General features: G+C 35.3%; 1 protein-coding gene across 5 annotated transcripts in view; it reads left to right on the top strand.

Moving 5' to 3' along the window:
• The window catches only part of MTA3 (metastasis associated 1 family member 3), a 196611-nt gene that overhangs the window by 18639 nt on the left and 159934 nt on the right, over positions 1 to 18038 (top strand). For all 5 annotated transcript variants that reach the window (XM_080586121.1, XM_080586122.1, XM_080586123.1 and 2 more), the window contains exons 4-6: positions 2153 to 2279; positions 13858 to 13921; positions 15148 to 15265. In XM_080586121.1, the coding sequence (XP_080442247.1) occupies positions 2153 to 2279; positions 13858 to 13921; positions 15148 to 15265 (309 nt within the window). The remainder of the gene's footprint in view (positions 1 to 2152; positions 2280 to 13857; positions 13922 to 15147; positions 15266 to 18038) is intronic.

The following is an 18038-nucleotide window of genomic DNA, read 5'->3' on the forward strand; positions in this document are numbered from 1 at the left end:
AGTGCAACAAATATACAATTATTTTTTCTAATTTCTCGCTCTAAGGGAGCTGTTATGATACTTGAACATAGGCATCTAAAGTCATTTTAAACTCTCTGCAATATAATTCCTGGCTCTCTGCTGCCACTTCAAAATGGTACACATTCTTCTGTGTTTTCTGCCGTACAGGTAGTCGGGTGCTTTCTACAAGTCTGTCTAATATGGCTCTGTACACCTGTGTTTGGATGCCTAAATTGCTTCCTAATGGGCTGTTTCTTGTCAACTGTTTTCAGATGGTTGTAACAAAAGATAAGCTTGTACTTTTGATATCATTCAGGAAGGAGAAGAAATAAATAGACATAGGAGAACTTTGGACCTGTAGAATACTACAAGCAATATGTATACTAAAACAAAGAAACAAAAACAACCAAAACAACAAAAAACAACCACTGACACATCTGGATATGTTAAGAAATATTAAGGCTTTAACTTTGAAATACAAATGTAGCTAGTAACATTTATTGTAATAAATGGTCATAGCTATTATTTGCTTGAAACTTCAATATTTTTAATACTAGTCCCTTTTTTCTTTATTAGCTTAATTCAAAAATGCTTTGTCTTTGCACAGCATTTTTTTTACACTGTATTTATTGTTAGTACTATAGGTGTCAGAATAATTCTAAACTCAGTTGTGATCTGACTTGAACCTCTACGTGTGTCAGGTGAGACTGTGGGGCTTTGTTTTTGTTAATGTACATACCCACAAAACAGGGAAGGTGACTGTGGGTCTACAGCCAGGTAGGCTTATGGTGGCCGATGGAACTGGATTTGAAGAGTTGGTTATACGAGATGACCGTGTTTTATCACTTCTGTAGAAAGAAGTGGAATAAGCTACAGGCAGGCATGATTTAAAAAAAAAAAAAAAGTTGCATTTGGAGAGAACTGTGGTTGCCATGAAGATACAGGCAGACTTCATTTTGAGACGTCTGTAGGTTGTTTGTAAAAAGTGTTACTTTGCAAGAGCAGATGAGGTGATTTGTTCTAAGGTAGCTACATGAAATACTAGCTAATGCTGAGGTTTCATTGTTTAATTTCCTAAGGCATATTTCGTAAGGTATATTCGGTTTTGTACCTCGTAGATAATAGAGCAGATAGAAAATTGACAAATCTTTGAGAACTTAAAGTGCCTGTTTTTTTTGCATATAACATCCACTGAGACTTTGTCCTTTCTGGGAAGTTAGGGAGTATAGTCTGGAGGTCTGCATGTCCCAAGAATCTACTACAAAGGCAGATCACAACCATGAAGATCCCATAACTATTTTGAATAGTGTGCTTGTCCATATGATATGCTAACAACCACTGTGAACGTTGCTTTTAAAATCTATAAGGGACACTTTCTAGTATCTGCTTTTATTTCTTCCCAGTTTACAGATGGTTTAAGTCGTTAGAAGGAATCTTTTTCTTTGGTTATATCATGTGCAAGGTAGTACTAGACGATTTCAGATTAGATTGACTATAAAAGATTTTTCAACTGCGAACATACTTTAAAATATAGTTTAATACTTGCTGTTTTAGTTGCTGCTATCTTATGATAATATCTAATAATAGCATCCTATTGTGCTGTATTGGTTAAAATAGAAATAATTTTGAATATTTGCTGTCAGACTCTATTAGGTTAACATCTTGGAAGGCAGTGAGGTTGTTCAGTTTTTTTAGTGTGTGATTTGGCTATACAGTGAGTTCAGTTGCTTTCTGTTTCATAGAAAGCGCTTTTCCCCAGGACGCTTGTAAAACTTCTAGTAATGCTGATATCAGCAAAAGAATACATAAAATGGAACTGGGCAGCAAAGAAGTGGCAAACCCGGAGAAAAAAGGTGGAAAGAGATGAAAAAAGAGTGAGTAATTTTGTCAGGATTGTTCTTGCAGCTGTGTGAAAGACATCAGTGCATAGTACAGTAGGAGAGAAGCATAATTTTTAAAGGCTTAAAGTAGAAGGTATCAAATTCAAAATGCTTAATATTCTGTCAAGTTACATAAACCAGACCTGTTAATCTCATTTTTTCTTTTCAATACTAAGGGAGGTTGCTAAGGGGTGGGGGGAATGTCAAGTGAAATGGCTGCAAGGGTGTTATGTAACAGAGTTAATTTCGACCTACGCTCTGCTTCTCTGCAGAAGAAGTTGAAGAAGAGTCTGAAACTACAATTGAGGTTGACTTGACGGATAAACAGAAACATCAGTTGAAGCACAGAGAGCTCTTTCTTTCTCGCCAGTATGAGTCTCTTCCTGCAACTCACATCAGGTAAGAAAAAGTAAATATTGTTTATCTGTGTAGTCTGTTGAGGTGGATTGCCTGCCAGTAGCCCAACTGTTTGAACACTTCAGCCTTTTTCTTGCAAAAGGGCGTGATTGATCACAGATGAGCCGTGCCAGGTAGTCCCATGAATTGTTTTGGAGCCGCCTTTGGTATTGCCTTCTGTTACTTCACGTCTGAGCCTTGGAAGGGACAAGAGTCCCGGACAGAGCTTTGGGTTGCCATTAGAGGATCAGTTGATAATGTGGTATGAAGTCAGTCTGTTCCTACTTCGGAAGAGTTGTTTTGTTAATTCTTCTGCTGGCCAGAGGAACTGTGACCACTTTGTATGCCCAGGGAGACCACAGATGGATTTGGAAAGGAAACAGTGACACAGTGCTCAGATCTCTAATGTAGGGCTGCACACATTTAAAAATAAAGTTACCCCAACTTTAGTAAATGTGAAGAAGACATGACTGAGTTTGGCTAAACATTTCAAAAGCATTTCGAATATTGTTTTAGATTGCCCTAATGGTAATGTAAGAAGAGGCTTGCTAAAGCTCAAAAGGTTTTTTTTGTTTGTTTGTTTTCTTTCTGTAAATGAAGTAGATACTTAAGTCATCTTCTGCGTAGAGGTCAAACAATTTGTTTGTTCATTTGGGGGGGGATATACCTAGAAATGGAAGAGAAAGATCAGGAAGAGCAGTGGCAGAAGGGGAGTATACTAAGTGTAAAACAAAGGCTCTCACAGTTTTGCTTTCTGAAGGAATTTTAGTTTTCTTAGTACCTCCAGCTCCCCTCAGCTATTTCAGACCATAAATGACTAAAAGCTATGAAAAAAATGTATATGCTCCAGTAGAGAAAAGCTTTGTATGTGCATATGTATTTTCTCTTTGTCAAATGTGGCTTATCTTTCTTATTACCAAAACTAACTGGAAATTGGGAATTTTTGTTAATTTCCTATACTTGATTCAGCTACTTCTTCTCTGACTTTGAGAAGGTCATTTACATATCAAATCTCTGCTTCCCCAACTGTAGCATAAAGATAATAATCCTGAACAGTTTCTTTTACTTACTTTGACATTTAGATATTGAAATAAGGTATTCTGTACCTAGCTTCTCTCACAACTTGGAGAGGAAATACAATGGAGGATCTATCTCCAGGGCTACACAAAGAATCCAGAAAAGCACGTGAATTCATGGTACATGTAGCACTGCACAGCAGGCAAATGCAAAGTGATGACTTGCATTTACTTTTCAGAACATATAAAGTGTTGTACTGCTATATTGTCATGAATTACTAAGACCTTTTCCGGATGCATTCTGGAAAAAGTTTTATGTAGAAGTGGGTATCATAGACTATCCTGACTTGGAAGGAATCCACAAGGATCATTGAGACCAACTGTTGGCTCCACACAGGACCAGTTAAATGTAGCAACACTGCCTTGTAGACACAGTGCTGCAGTGGGACATATTCGAGAAGGTGTAATTGCATAGCTCACTGCAACAGAAACCTGGAGTGCTGGTATGCAGCGCAGGGCAGTGTCAAGATGATATATTAATTTGGGTCTCAAGGACAAAGCTTGTTTCCTTACTGCCACGGTCAAGTTACAAGTGAAACCTCCCTCCTGAAATGTATAAGGTTAATAGCACTCCTCTAGTGAATTGCCTCCTTTCTTCCTGATCCGTGCATATTACAAATGCAGTTTTGCCAGACACTGTAATTCCCAGTTCTTCTTATAACAGTTTTTTGCTGCCGTGGACTCACTGAGCCCTCATCTTCATTCAGTAGATTTAAACATCACCCAGTGAATGCATGCAGAATTCATGATACAGATAGTTCCCAAAGCAATGCCGTTCCCAGCAAGGGACTGAATTGAGTTGAATTGCTGCGTACTTTAACTTGGACTTTCATAGACTTGAGCATTACCAAATACAGCATTTTGGAAAGACACGGTAAGGCACAGGAAAAAAAAAAGATGTTAAAAGTTGTCATCATGGTGAAATTGTTTGATTTTGTAAAAATTCACCGTGCAACTCAGCACAAGGTAAAAAGGATCTGCCAGCTATTAGTATGAAAATCTGCAAAAGATCGTCATTGGAGAGAAGTGTTGGTTATCTGACTTGGGCTTTAATATTTTTTTTTTCATTCTTATGTTCTCACACAGCTTTAGATTGTTGTTGTAAAAGACTGAGTTAATTTCTAAGATCATTTGTACTTGCTTTTAAATTTAACGCTTTGTATGAAATAGAGAAATAGTTTTTTTCCTAATGTGCAATTCCTTCATTCAGAACACACCACATGGTCTGAAACTCAGGACAGGATAGGACAACTCATTTTGTTGTTTAAGTATTGTAACTTTTTAAGGCATGGCACCCTAGGAATTGGTGATACTACCTCAGGATTTCTAGTCTTGGCATTCTCAGCAAACAAGCTGTTTTCAGCATACAGGGTGTGTGCGCGTTATGTATTCATATACCTCACGTGTATATATAAGCTATAAAATTTTAGCTAATTCTTAAAAGCTGATTTTGAGCCTTAGAAGCCTGGTCTATTTTCTGGTGTAAATCAGACTGCTGGATAAGATAAGGAGTGAATCTGCTTTGAATAGGCATGTGGTTATCTGTTGATTTGGATTGTTGGATTGTTAAGGATTGATTTCTTTCTTTCTGGATTGAGGTTATTTAGTGTACTGGGGCCTTTGAAGCATGCCTATGGTTTCTTTCTTTTTCTTTTTCTTTTTTTTTTTCTTCTTTGCTGGTAGAACTTGGAGAATGTTTACACTAGTTAGATTCTGGCTTAGATTTTCATCTTGTTCTCACTTGTGGTCAATAGCCAGTACAAGTAACAGAGTAAAAGAAAAATACTGTCTTTATCGGTGGAAGTTTCAGTGAAATACCTGAAATTCTTACGCATGTCCCCATAGTGACATAATTGCATAGTAGGCGTGTTTCACATGGTGCAAGACTTTAAGATCAGTTGCATGGAGTGGTGTGCATTGCTTCTGGGCTAAGTGACCCTGTAATGTTACGCTGAAAAATCATTCCTGGTTCAAGCCTCCTGTGGCTTTCTTAGGTAGATTTGTATTGCTGCTTCTCTGCTAAAAGGTTTTTTTTTTTTTTTTTTCCTGAATTAATGTGGGGGGCGGGGAGGAATAGGAATGACTTGAGTTTCCTACAATAGTTTATAGAATGTGTATATATTGTTACACTCACTGAGATAAGAAAACATCGTTTTGCTGTGCCTAGGTCAGGAAAGCATTTTACCTCTTGTGATCTGAATCCCTCTCTTCTTGGCATTGTTCTTTCTACTCCATGTGTTCTCTTCTGGAAAACCCTTCTCAGAAACAGAACACAAGATGCAATCTAAGTGATAATTTGCTAAAGCTCGTTTCAAAACATCTATACATTTGTAGATCCATGTTTCTCTCTCAACACCTTCTACAACTATAAAAGTAAGATTTTTATGAGTTGCTGAATGCTTTGGCTCTTCTGCTAACTACATAGTAATTTGTGTGTATAAGCTGCATAAGTTGTTACTGAATGAAAACTCCTCATTTTTATCTCTTAAAAATAAGATGTTTCAAGTTGGAAATGCTTTTTCTTCTGATTAGACTGTGACTAGGTAACAGTGTGAGCTATATAAAAGTTGGAATTTAAGAATATGAAAAATATGGAATTTAAGAATATGAAAAAACGATTTGAACACTGTCTACAAATTAATTTAATTAAAATCAATTTAATTTAAAATTGGTGTCAATTGTGCATGATTATTCCAAGAAAGACTTAGCCTTTAAATCGTATAAATTTGGAGTGTTCAAAATGAGGACTTCAGTTCTAATCAAGATTAAAATGGTGAATTTTCAGACTGATGCTCATGTGCAGCATAAAAGCTTTGGGTCATCCATATCTATGCGTATGTTGAGATGCCAGGTGTTCTCTGGTTCACTTAGATATACATGTCAGTTTGCTGTGCATTCTGTTTTGAGTCCTATTTTATCAGTAGTATGCTAAACAGGTAATACCCAAGTTATTGATCTACATTTTGGCCACAGGTGTACATTGCATACACAGTCATACTTCTCGGGAGATTGGTGTCATTTTTTTTGGAGACACGGGTCCCAGTAATACTCATTTATCAAGTGAGATTGGTGTTGGTTTCCCATAACTGGGGAATCAATTTTTTATAAGTAGCAGAAGCTCTTAAGACTCCACAGTTCCTGGTCTGTGATTTGGTGATCATTGCAAACTGCTTGTAAGGGATCAAAACTTGGCTCAAAGTAGTTTTGTGATTGGAAGTCTTCAAAACAATTCTCCATTTCAGTCAGTTCAGGAAAAACGTTTTCTATTTAAGATACCTTTCTCATCCACTGCTCTATCTGTACTTTTTTTCTCCTTCTTACTCTTTATGATGCACATGAGAAAGGTTGCTCTTGTGTTCTACTCAAAACTTTACTGCCTTTCTTCATTTTGCACCTTGTTTTGAGTTTAATCTCAAACTGTCATTGAAGCAATAGCATATGCTAAGATGAAATCATTTTTTTTCTCATAAACTTAACGTTTCCTAATATTCTCTTGTTGTTTTGTTCTTGTCTAGCTAGTGACTCACTTCTGTGTTTCAAATTTCTGAGACCAACATTTTTCATGAAGATTAATGAGAGACAATTGGTTTGTCCACATGGAATTACTCAATGTCATTGTCATATTCAGGAGGGTGATGAGTCTTTATTAATAGCAGAATTTCCAAGTCTGTCCTCCCTGCATATATTTTCTTCTTTCTTCAAGTTGTACTTTAATGACCAATGCATAGCAAGTTCCATTGACTTGGTGGGAACTGAGAGCAATGTGTTCTGAAAGTTCTTACTCTGCACTAATCATACCCAGAATGCAACTACATTACAATAGGAAATGTATATGGCATGTTACTGTGGCCATCAGGTTGCCTTTTCCACTTTCATGGTTTGTCCTGGTTATCAGGCACTAATTTCTTCATTTCTTTTGTAATTTCTTTCTGTAATTTTTGTTGTACCTCCCGTCCCAAGGGTTCCTTATTAAAAAGAGATTTGTATCTCAGGCTGTCTTACTCATCTGGTGAAAACATAAAGAAATAGCCGGCAAGAATAACAGAACAAGAACTGTAGAGGTTTCCGCTGTTTTAAAAGTAGGGGTTGTGCCAAAACAAGGCCTATATAAAAGATAAAAATAGTTGCTGTTGATTTCGATTCATTTGGTAGTTTTAAAGTATCTGTTTTCATCATCATTAAAAGATGATTACCTAGCTAGTGGAAACAAGATGTCTCTTTTTTTTTTCCCATTTGTATATGTAAAATGTGTATGTTGGATAATTTGGCGTTTTGATCTAGGTTCTGTAATCAGGCGATATCTAAATCTTCTAATAACATCTTGCATTAAAGCTTTGGTGTGACTTGTTTCAAACAACTTGAATTGTTGAACTGGTTATCATCATCTTGTGGCTTAATAAGGGAACTTCTCTGTTCCAAATGCTGATTGTTATCATGGTCTTGTCTTAATTATGTTCCCAAATACTTTTCATTCCTCCATTGGGTCTTACTCAAACATGGCACAGTTTTTGTCTTTAATTTTCAAGGCCCGTTAGGCCCTCTCTCTGCTTACTTGCTTTGATATCTCTCCTTCAGGACTCAGATGCTGACATTTCACATAGACTGTTCATTTTCATCAGCTCCTTATTGAATTGTCCACGACAGTCTTATCTGAGTGTCTCACAAAACTGCCATTTATTTTCCAGTTTTCTGTTTATTCTCCTCTTCTTTGTTCCACAGTTAAAAGACAAACAAAGAAAAGCCACCACCAACAAAACAAAATACCACAGACAAATAACTTCCTAAAAACTGGGGGAGGGGGGGGGTAATCTTTTTATTCACTCCATTGGGACTGCTACCTACCACGATGAGTAGCATGTTTTGCTGTTTCCTTATAATCCTCATTAGTGTCTCTGTTTATTTGCTGTTTCAGCTGTAGGTGGTTAGCATTTTGGTTTTGGGACTATGGGGCTTTCTGCTGGAACAGTTGAAAACTTTTTATAAAAAACACTAAAGCATTTTTTCCAAAACTGTGTTTTAGTGTTTATTTGTGGGAAGTACTTAGGTCATTCTTCGATGGCTTTGTTCAAATCACAGAAGCAGGGTGTAAGCATGAAGAAGTAGGCTATAACACGTCCCTCCGCTGATGTGCCTAAGTGGTCAGGAATTGTCAGCATACTGTTGGAGTTGGCTGAAATACACAGTAGAAAATTTACAACCTGGCAAGAATTTATAACACATGGCAATGAAGGAAGGGCTAATGTGTGAAAACAGCTTTCACGTGGTTAATGGTTAAAAGAAAGAAAAAAGTTAAAAGTTGTAGCTCTGGTTCTTAGGCCAGGGGATGTGGTTGAATCTTGAGTGCTTTGTATGATAGGGACTGGTAATACCGTGAGCATTACACATAGGTAAGCTTTGTTCTCTCCTTTTACTGCAAGACCTGTAAATTACTTTTTATTTTTGACTGATTTAATACTGTGACAAGTTTTGTTGGTATTGCCAGCTAAATGGAAGAACTTTTTATCTGTGAACAGTTTAAATATGTTTAAGTACATCCAAGAGCAGAAAGCATTCTGAAGGGACAATTTAATCTCGTCAGAATTAAATTGTAAGTGAAGACATAAAAGGTAACTTATTTTTTGTTTGCAGGTATTTGTACATTGCTGAGGTATCTGAAAGCTCCCCTCAATGTTCCTACAAGATCAGCTCTGCCTAATTCTGTAGGAAATAAAAATAATTTCTCTGAGTATTAGAGAAAAAGGTCAAAACCAGGAATGTAATCTCAATATCACTGATCTCTTCTGATGCTATTTACTAGTAATTTTCCCTGTTGTTATCAATTAAGTCAGGGATTCTGCTTGGTAGAGGAAATATAGCTAAAATCAGACTCACAGTTGGAGAAGAAGGTTTCATATCTGAATAAATATTAGACAACTCAATTTTACTTATTCTTCTTACTGTTTCACTAAAGCTGGGTAATACTTTGTAATTTTGACCTTAATTATTTCTTGTGACAGGCTTCAGGAAGGAGATTTCACCAATAAAGCAATGTAACTGTTGCATTATACTTTGCTAGTCTAAATAGTACTTGAAAACTTAAGAAATCCTACAGTCCTTGCAAATAGAGTATTGTTTTGGTGTGTAACTGATCTTACAATCTGGTAAATGCAGTATATGTCTCTGTGGTTAGCCAGCTCCACCCCCACCCCTTTTTTTCCTTTTTCTAGCTTAGTATAGTTGATTTTATCTTGTCATGCTGATGCTTTATTTGCTATAGCTCTACCTATTTATTACAGTTATCTGAAGTTGTCCTAAAACATTAATAAATGCAGTTACAGAACGCTGTGAGGAGGAGAATATTATATTCATATTCAGAGAAGCTTATAAAACTTTTTAAATACATGCTGTAGGTGAAAAAAATCCATATCTTTTCACTCAGTCTTGTTATGATGTGGTTTAAACCCTATTAACTTCCTCATGTGGCATTTTGATTACTAGTATTGGAAGAAAGGATGAGGAGTACAGTGGTGGTTGGAGAACATTTAGGGACACATCACTGTCAATCTGTATTGAGGTCTTTCTGCAGTATACATGGTTGAGAGATTTCAGAGACGAGATCCAGAGCTAGATGCTTTGGTTCAACCCCCTAGGCCATTTCCAGTAGGCTGAGAGGACTTTCCTTTTTGGGGGGGGGGGGGAAGGCGGAGGGGAGGAGGAGATATATAAATGGTAGGGGTTCTATGCCTTTGGTTAAGATTCTGTATAACTTGTAATAAGTGTTTCATGCTTGTCAATCACAGAAATTGGTAACCATAATACAGATCTTTAAAAAATATTTTTTACTCCATTTTTACATTATTTTTAATTATTATTCTTTTTAACGTTTTTCAAATTCTTTTTTTTTTTTTTTCATTTTAGCATTGGATTACCACTGTCGGTCTAGCGTTACTTTTTTTTTTTTTTGAGGCTATAGTCCATACATTTGAAATGTATATACATTAAAAAAAAATTCTATTTGTGTACATGACTCCAGCCATTAGATGGTTAAAATGCTGTGCAAAGAAATGTAACATCAAACAGAAACTTACTTCGAAGATGTGCTGTGGAAATTAATCTTTTGTCTTAATGAAGCTTTGTAAATTTCCAACAGTAAGATATAAGGTCAGTCACTGCCCTTTCAGCCACGATGACAGGTGAAGAAAAGCCTCGGCAATAATTGCTCTTAAATAAGGGTAGGCTGTATTGGAGAGAGAGCATACTAGAGCTGTACAGAACTGAAGCAAACTGGAAAGGTAAACTCCTATTTAGCCTTCAATACTTTAAAAAAAAAAAAAAAAGGTTAAAATTGATTAACTGACTTCATCGTATAGCATATAATTAATCTTTGGACATAAATGTTCTGGAATTATCAAGGTCAAAAGCTTCAAAAAACATCCAAAGACATGATTGATTATAGAGACATTTTCCTAGCTCTCTACTGCAGGAATCTTCTCATCTGCTGTTGTGTGCTGTGCTCAGATTATTTTTTTTGATTTCTTCCCACCATTTCCGTGTAAGGTTGTGATACTCCTGACAAATAATGAGATTGAGAGAAATTCAGGAGGTTATACACTACAGACTTAATGAATTTTTTAACCTAATTTCTCATGCTGTCCAACAGTAATGAGTAAGATGTTAGCTTGGTATTTTTGCTTAATGACCAGCAGTTCGTAATTGGCACCTGATATTTTACAGCTGAGCTTAACAGTCAACATACTCTGAAATGAACAAGGGCTTTTCACAATAACTTCTTTGGGTGTTACCCTCTTAAATCAAAGAGGTCCCTGATGTAACTTTTATCTTCCCTAATGTTTATTTGTGTGCTGGTTTGTTACAAATGGGAGAAGGGAATTGTGGGATCCTGCTGTCTGTATGTGTAAGGCTACTAGGACCACATGGTGAATACCAACTAAATTGATGGAAGTTGAATAAGACTTTGGTGCATGAAATGCAAGGTGATGTATTTAAGGAGTAATATGTTATTATAAAGTTACTATATACTCAGCTGAAAATGATAACATAAAAAATGTCGGTTGCAAGCAAGATGATTCAGCGCCCTTAACATTTTTCATCCTTATCTATGTGTGTTTCTTTAAAATGCCATTTGATAAAAATAAATTTGCAGATTATTTGCAGAGAAGTCAGAGGCAGAGGAATTTGAGGCTGAAGGGTTGTGGAGGGAGAAAGGGATGAGAAAGGTAGGGTCAAATTCTCATTGCAGTATCTACCTGGGAAGATATATGGCAGATCTGTGGCAGAGCTGAATAACAGGAAGCTTTCCACTGGTAGCTTACACAAAAATGTGGTAGTTAGCATTTTAATGTGGCCATGGAAGAAATTAATAGAATCTTATGGTTAATCATTAGAAATATTACCATTCAAAAAGGAAAAGTACTTTGAGTCCATGGGGAGTTGTTAAAACCTCATATTGTTTCTAGTTTTCAAACTAAGAATTCCTGAAAAAAAATGGGTATGTATGATGATCCAAGGGATAAAGATCCTCTTCTTTGAGACAGTGATGTGAAACCTAGGCTCATTTAACCTAGCAGTACAAAGATTAAAATACGATTTTGGTTTGGAAACGGGCTTAAAGAGTGAGTAGGCATAACAGGAAGAAGAGCAGGAGGAGAGTGCTGACATGAAAGCAAAATAATATAAACTGGTCTTGAATAAAATAAAGCTGATAGTTAGAAAGTTCATAATTTTAGGAGAATGAGGTTCTGAAACAGCCTCCCAGCACAAGTAGTGGGGATAAATAACCCACTTAGGAATAGCACCAGGGGCTAAGTGGGTTCAGTAGCACAGGGAAGCACCTTGTAGGCCATCACTCCAATAATGTTCTTTTTCAACTATATGTTGGCCAAAAATCAATATAAAGAACTTAAATCTCGTCCAGAACAGTGTCATACTTTTACTTAGTTGCACTGTCTTTCAGGTTTGGTTTGCTCTCTTTTATATGTTTTATTTGTTTTTCATGAATTATTTCTCAATAGTTGTTTCCCTTGCAAGTGTATTTGCCGCTTGGAATGTCTGAGTTAAATAAGCAGTATAGTCATTTGCGGTATCTCCATTTAACTTTTTTTTTTTTAGATGTTCTTGGATTAAAAATGAAGGCATACCATTATGTGGACTTAAACTTCTTTTCTCATATTAGTGCTAGCAGTAGATGCTGTTTGTGTGACAGGAACAAGGATTTGGTGTCCCTTTAAGCCGTACATTACTAAATGTTAGTACATCATTAAAATTACAGAGCCATGTTGAAGAGGCTTGTTAAGTTTTCTTATGAATTACTTTAATTTCCTTTCACAGTCATTCAGCCAGACTTGTTAGTAAGGCTTCTATCTGACTTACGGGAACTGATTTCATGAGCTGTATGTTAACCTTTTCGTTACTAAAGCAGTGGTGACGGTGTCAGAGCACACATCTGAGAAGCAATTTAATGAATAAGAAAAGCCAGCGCTGAAATTTAGTACTGTTTTTGCTCTGTATTGATTACATGTGGCAGGTTAGGTTTTTCCTCACAATTTGTGGAAAGTCAAGATACAGCAGCGGAAGTTTTTATGAAAGGCTTACAATCACTGGATGTTAGAGTTCACATATGATTCTAAACTTCTGGGTGCTTTCTTGAACTGGATCTCTAGATTTCCTGAGATTTAGTCCTGTTTCAAAACAAACAAAAAGAACCACAGTAATTTTGAGAAAGAAGGGGTGGGTATAGGGAATGAGATGAAGGACAGTTAGGTTTTCTACTGGGACGCTGGTGAGGATGCATGAAGTTGCACAGTACCTACTTTGAGGGAAGGATGGGTTTGTGCTGCCTTAAGAGAAGCCATTTTGAATGTCCTGTTACTCATTTGGACTTAAACGAGGAGTTTTCTGCCCTAATACTCCTCCTGGTTCCAGAGCCCCTATAATAGGGACACTTTCCTTTTAAGTCTGAAGCCTTCTTTGGAAGCTCAAGGATTTATTTTGGGGTTCTTTTTGTTGGTACGAGATTTTTGAAACCTGCTACTAAATAAAAGAAACCTAAACAAACAACCAAGCCACATTTAAGACCATGCTTTAAGAAAAAGTGGAAAACTGTAAAGAACTGGGAAAAATGACAGTAGTTTCCTGCTAGAGATTCTGTTATAGCAGGTGAACGGGCTTTAGGCTCATTTTTGTTTTTTAGTCTAGGAGGTGATGTTTCATTCAGCCAGGGCTTTTCATTAATGGTATGTGTACTTACAGTACCTCTTGTTCCTTTGTTGCTTCTCTATTTCTGAAAATGTTTCCTAATTCTGTAGAATTCTTAAATAATTGAGTGCTTGAGATTGTGCAGCTGTTCATTATGTTGTTTTGATGTTAATTTTAAAATACTAAAGCATGGCAAAATGCATTTTCAATGTTAAAGCTTAAAATATATCTAATTTGTTTTCTTGCAGGTTTTTGACTTGACAAAAATTTCAGCTTTACAAAAGTAACAGTTCTTCCTTGTGTTTGTGTAGGGGAAAATGCAGTGTTGCACTTCTGAATGAGACAGAATCTGTGTTGTCATATCTGGAGAAAGAGGTAATATCTGTGGCTTCTATTTGTGTAAATATTGGAATGATCTTAAGGTTTTTTTTGTTACCTATTTTTTTACAGCTTTAATGTCAGTAAATGGGCAAACACTTTAAAACTGTTTTCATGAAGGCTATGTTAGAAAAATGTTACGTTAAAACCACTGATTTTGAAAGTGTTATGGAACAAAAGCTGAAACGACACATTACATTTCTATTATGCATTTTATTGTACTTAGAAAATAATTAACTCAAACTTAATCATGTTATCTTATAAAGGAAAAATACACAGACTTTTTCATGTAGTGGGTATTTACAATATGGGTTTTTTGTTTGTTTTGCTTTTTTTCTTCTGCCTAGAGGTGTTCAAGAAATACCAGTCTTCCATACTCAAAATATCATACTCCGTAGTCAATAGATGGAGAGAGGGAGGGTCCTCTAGAGAGTAACTTAGTATAGGAGCTTAATTCTAAGTGCTCTGAACTGCTGTATGAAAAATATCTTTTCTCCTTTCATTTCCAATGGAAGAAAATTGAGGTGTTTAGCCTTACTAGAGGCAAAAAAAATTCCCCATGACTTTGAAAGATAAGCCTTTAAAATAGCTTTGTACTGTAAAATACCTTTAAACATAAATGCATTTTCCTTTGGAGTGTCTTTATATAATATGAGGCAGGCAGTGTTTTTTAGCTGGAATTAATATGTCTTTACTTTCATATTTCTACACCAAAACCACTGATAATCTGAAAAATGTTTCTGAGAACAACATTTACCCTATGCTGCAAATGACTGTACTAGATATGTCAATACTATTTTTGTGTAAGCCCTTTTCAGACACTGGCAGTTTTGTATGCTGTTTGAGACTAATTTATAAAAAGTCAGTATGGCAGAGGTATTTAGGAAAGGAAATCGGAAATTCAGAAAATGGTTAACTGTTTCAATAGATTTAAAAAAAAAAAAAAGTATTTTTGAGTATGAATCTTTTCATCATTGCTCTGTTCTGAAATAACTTAGAGCAATGAGAAAAGCTTTGATTAGCCATGTAAAAGTATGCATGAACATCTGCATTATTTAAAGTCAAAATTAATGTTTCAAAATGTTTATTCTTGTACCAAACCTGTAGTCTGTAAAAGTGTATTATAAGGGTTACTTGAATAATTTTCACATGGAAAGTGAGGTAGACCTACAAAGCTAATTTTAAAATTCATTATGCTGTTGCAAATGTGTCTTCTTTTTTAGGATACTTTTTTTTATTCATTGGTGTATGATCCATCATTGAAAACGCTTTTAGCAGACAAGGGAGAAATCAGAGTGGGGCCTAGATATCAAGCAGATGTGCCTGACATGCTTGCAGAAGGTAAATATTTGCTCTTTGGATAGTTAAATAAATAAATAGTTATCTTGCATTATTATTTATGTTAGCATTCTGAACTAAACTAGTCACTATTGAGGCAGAGAAGTACCATGAGGAGATGCTGCTTGAATAGCTGTGGGAAAGAGCCTGTCCTGTAGAGTCTGTGCATAACAATTTACATGTTTGTTTATTTATCTAATTGTATGGTCCAGTTTCATGCATGCCTCATGGAAAGAAGGCACTGAAGGCCAGCTTGTTCTGTAGAATTAACAACACAGTAGCAGGATAAGTGAAAAGTGTTCTAATAGGGAGAGAAAGAATATAGACTGAATACAGAATGTATGCCTATGTGATTTCCAATTTTAAGGTATTGTCTTGCATTAAATCGTATTGGCTGTTCTTTACCAGGACTGAAACATTTTGAGCCTTGGCACATCTTTAAAAATCATTGGATCTTTTTCAGTCTAGAACAAATACATGAGCGTTAGTCTTCTGCTACATAGCAACTTTTTTTTAAACAAAATTTGAAGTAAATTATCTATTAAGAATTTTGATGTTTGCATGAGCAGATGCCCGTGTTTGCAATTATGTTTACCTAGTAAATCTTAAAATGAGCATTTTTGTCAGTGAAATATGTACTAACAAAATAAAAAGTTTTCTGAGAAATACCTAGACAAATACTGTTTTTAAGAATGTTGTTATTTATTCCTTAATATGAAAAGATTATGCAACAGGAGTGTAACTTAAGTCGAAAGAATTCTGAATATCCAAAATACATACATTTGTAATTTTAAATGGGGTGTTCTCCATTTGAGATGGGCTTTTTGCCTGCTGTATTTGTTGTCTCTTGTACAAAACAAGTACAATTTCTGCAAAACTTAATGAACTTTATAAAAGAATGATTTCTGGCAAGTGGGAGATTATTTTACTGTAGATACATTTTATTAGTTCATGTGTGTTGTTGTTGTTATCATTAGGTTATTTTAATAGCCAAAAATAACTTATAGGAGGACTTTTCCAGATTTGTTTATGAGGAGTAAAGACCTTGTTTAAGAACAAGGTTATGTCTAGAATATGATGCACTGCTATTCTTGCTGTAAAGTGTGCCTGTCGTAGAAAACCGAATAATTATGTAGACAGTTCTATGCTCAAGGGGAAAGCTTCTTAAAGGACTAAGAAAATGACCATCTCAATATGTCTATCAAGTAACCAGGAAGCATTGATGTGGTTCTGAAGTAGCTGGCTGAGTTGTTGGGGTTTAGAGGATGAACTGTCTGCTAGAGAGGAAGCTTTTTTTTTTTTTTTTAATTCCAGCTGAATTCTGCTACTTTAACTGCTAACAATAAAGCTTAGCCATGGAATAATAAGTAATACATCTAAAGTAAATGTTTTTCCCTTGAAAATTTTACTTAGTTTGGAATTAGACTTTAGAAAAAAAAATATTACAAGATGTTAAGTTTTACTTCATGAAGACGGGACTTCATGCAACTGTATGTTATTCTTTTTTTTTTCCACACCATGTTAATCTCCAAAGTGCAGTAAGTGATGAACTCTTGTTGCTGTCTTTAGTAGGCAGTAAGAATCTATCAATTATTAAAATTCAGAAACACTAATTTGTTCACAAAACAAAAATCTGGAGGTATTACAGATCTTCTTTGCTAGTTAAATTTGATTAATTTACACTTACTTTCAGTGGCTGTGGTGGAAAAAATAATTTGATTTTAGGAGGATAAAAATATCTAGGTTGTTGTATATTTGGCTGATTATTATCAGTGTTTCTATAGCCTTCTGACCTTCAAGGAAAAGAAAAAGATGATTCAGCTGATGCTGTGTCTCTGTGTAAGCTGACAGTGTGGAAGTTAATCCATTCCCTGTCAAACATTTTCATTCACAAAAAAAAAATATATATATTAACCTATGTTTAAAATTAATGGAATAAAATAGATGTGTTTTGCAGATACAAGATTCTGTGAAGATTTCTGAATCTTTAAATGATTTTTTTCAACCTATACTTTAAAAAGTGGCTAATGATCTATGTCCAAGTTTTTATGCAATAATATACAATTCTTTAGGTGTAAAATGTCATGTCTTCTTTTTTTTATAATAAAAAAAAAAAGCCTAAAGCAACCACCTGTAAAGAAACAGAATTTAGACAACTTCAGTTGAGGGATCTCCTAAAAAAAATCAAGTCTTTTATTATTGGTATAACGGTGTTATACAATACAAAACATTTGCTAAATTAAATCACATACCTTAAAATTTCCATGACAGAAAGTATATCTTTTTGGAGGTTGTTGGTAGGCATATTTTGTTTATAGAAATTCCCCAGAGCTATAAAAAAAAAATTAGGAAAATTAAGGTGCACATGCCATCAGGTTTTTTTTATTTATTTAAGTTTTACTGGCATATAAACACAATTCAAATGAGTGAAAGTATGCCAGTTCTTATTAGCTTTCAGAAGACCAGTCACAAAGTGGCTGATAAATGAAAATGTTCTTTGAACCGTGAAAGCCCTTCCATGTCCTCTATAAATATCCAAATATTTTGACGTAAACACACGATAGATTCTAGTAGTCTAAAAACTTGCATTCATTTTTGCATTTATTTTCTGATCATTTATTTTCCTGTCTGAATGGGCTACTGTGGCTTTTTTGTGTTTATTGAAGAATGATATGCTGCCTTTTCTTTTTTTTTTCTTTTTTTTTCTCTCTCCAGGAATCTATATTCTAAGGGAGGTTGTGGGAAGTTCACGTTTTCAGGACCTCTTTACTTACTA

This window comes from Anser brachyrhynchus, assembly GCF_964034855.1.
Source record: "Anser brachyrhynchus genome assembly, chromosome: 3".
Classification (NCBI taxonomy): domain Eukaryota; kingdom Metazoa; phylum Chordata; class Aves; order Anseriformes; family Anatidae; genus Anser; species Anser brachyrhynchus.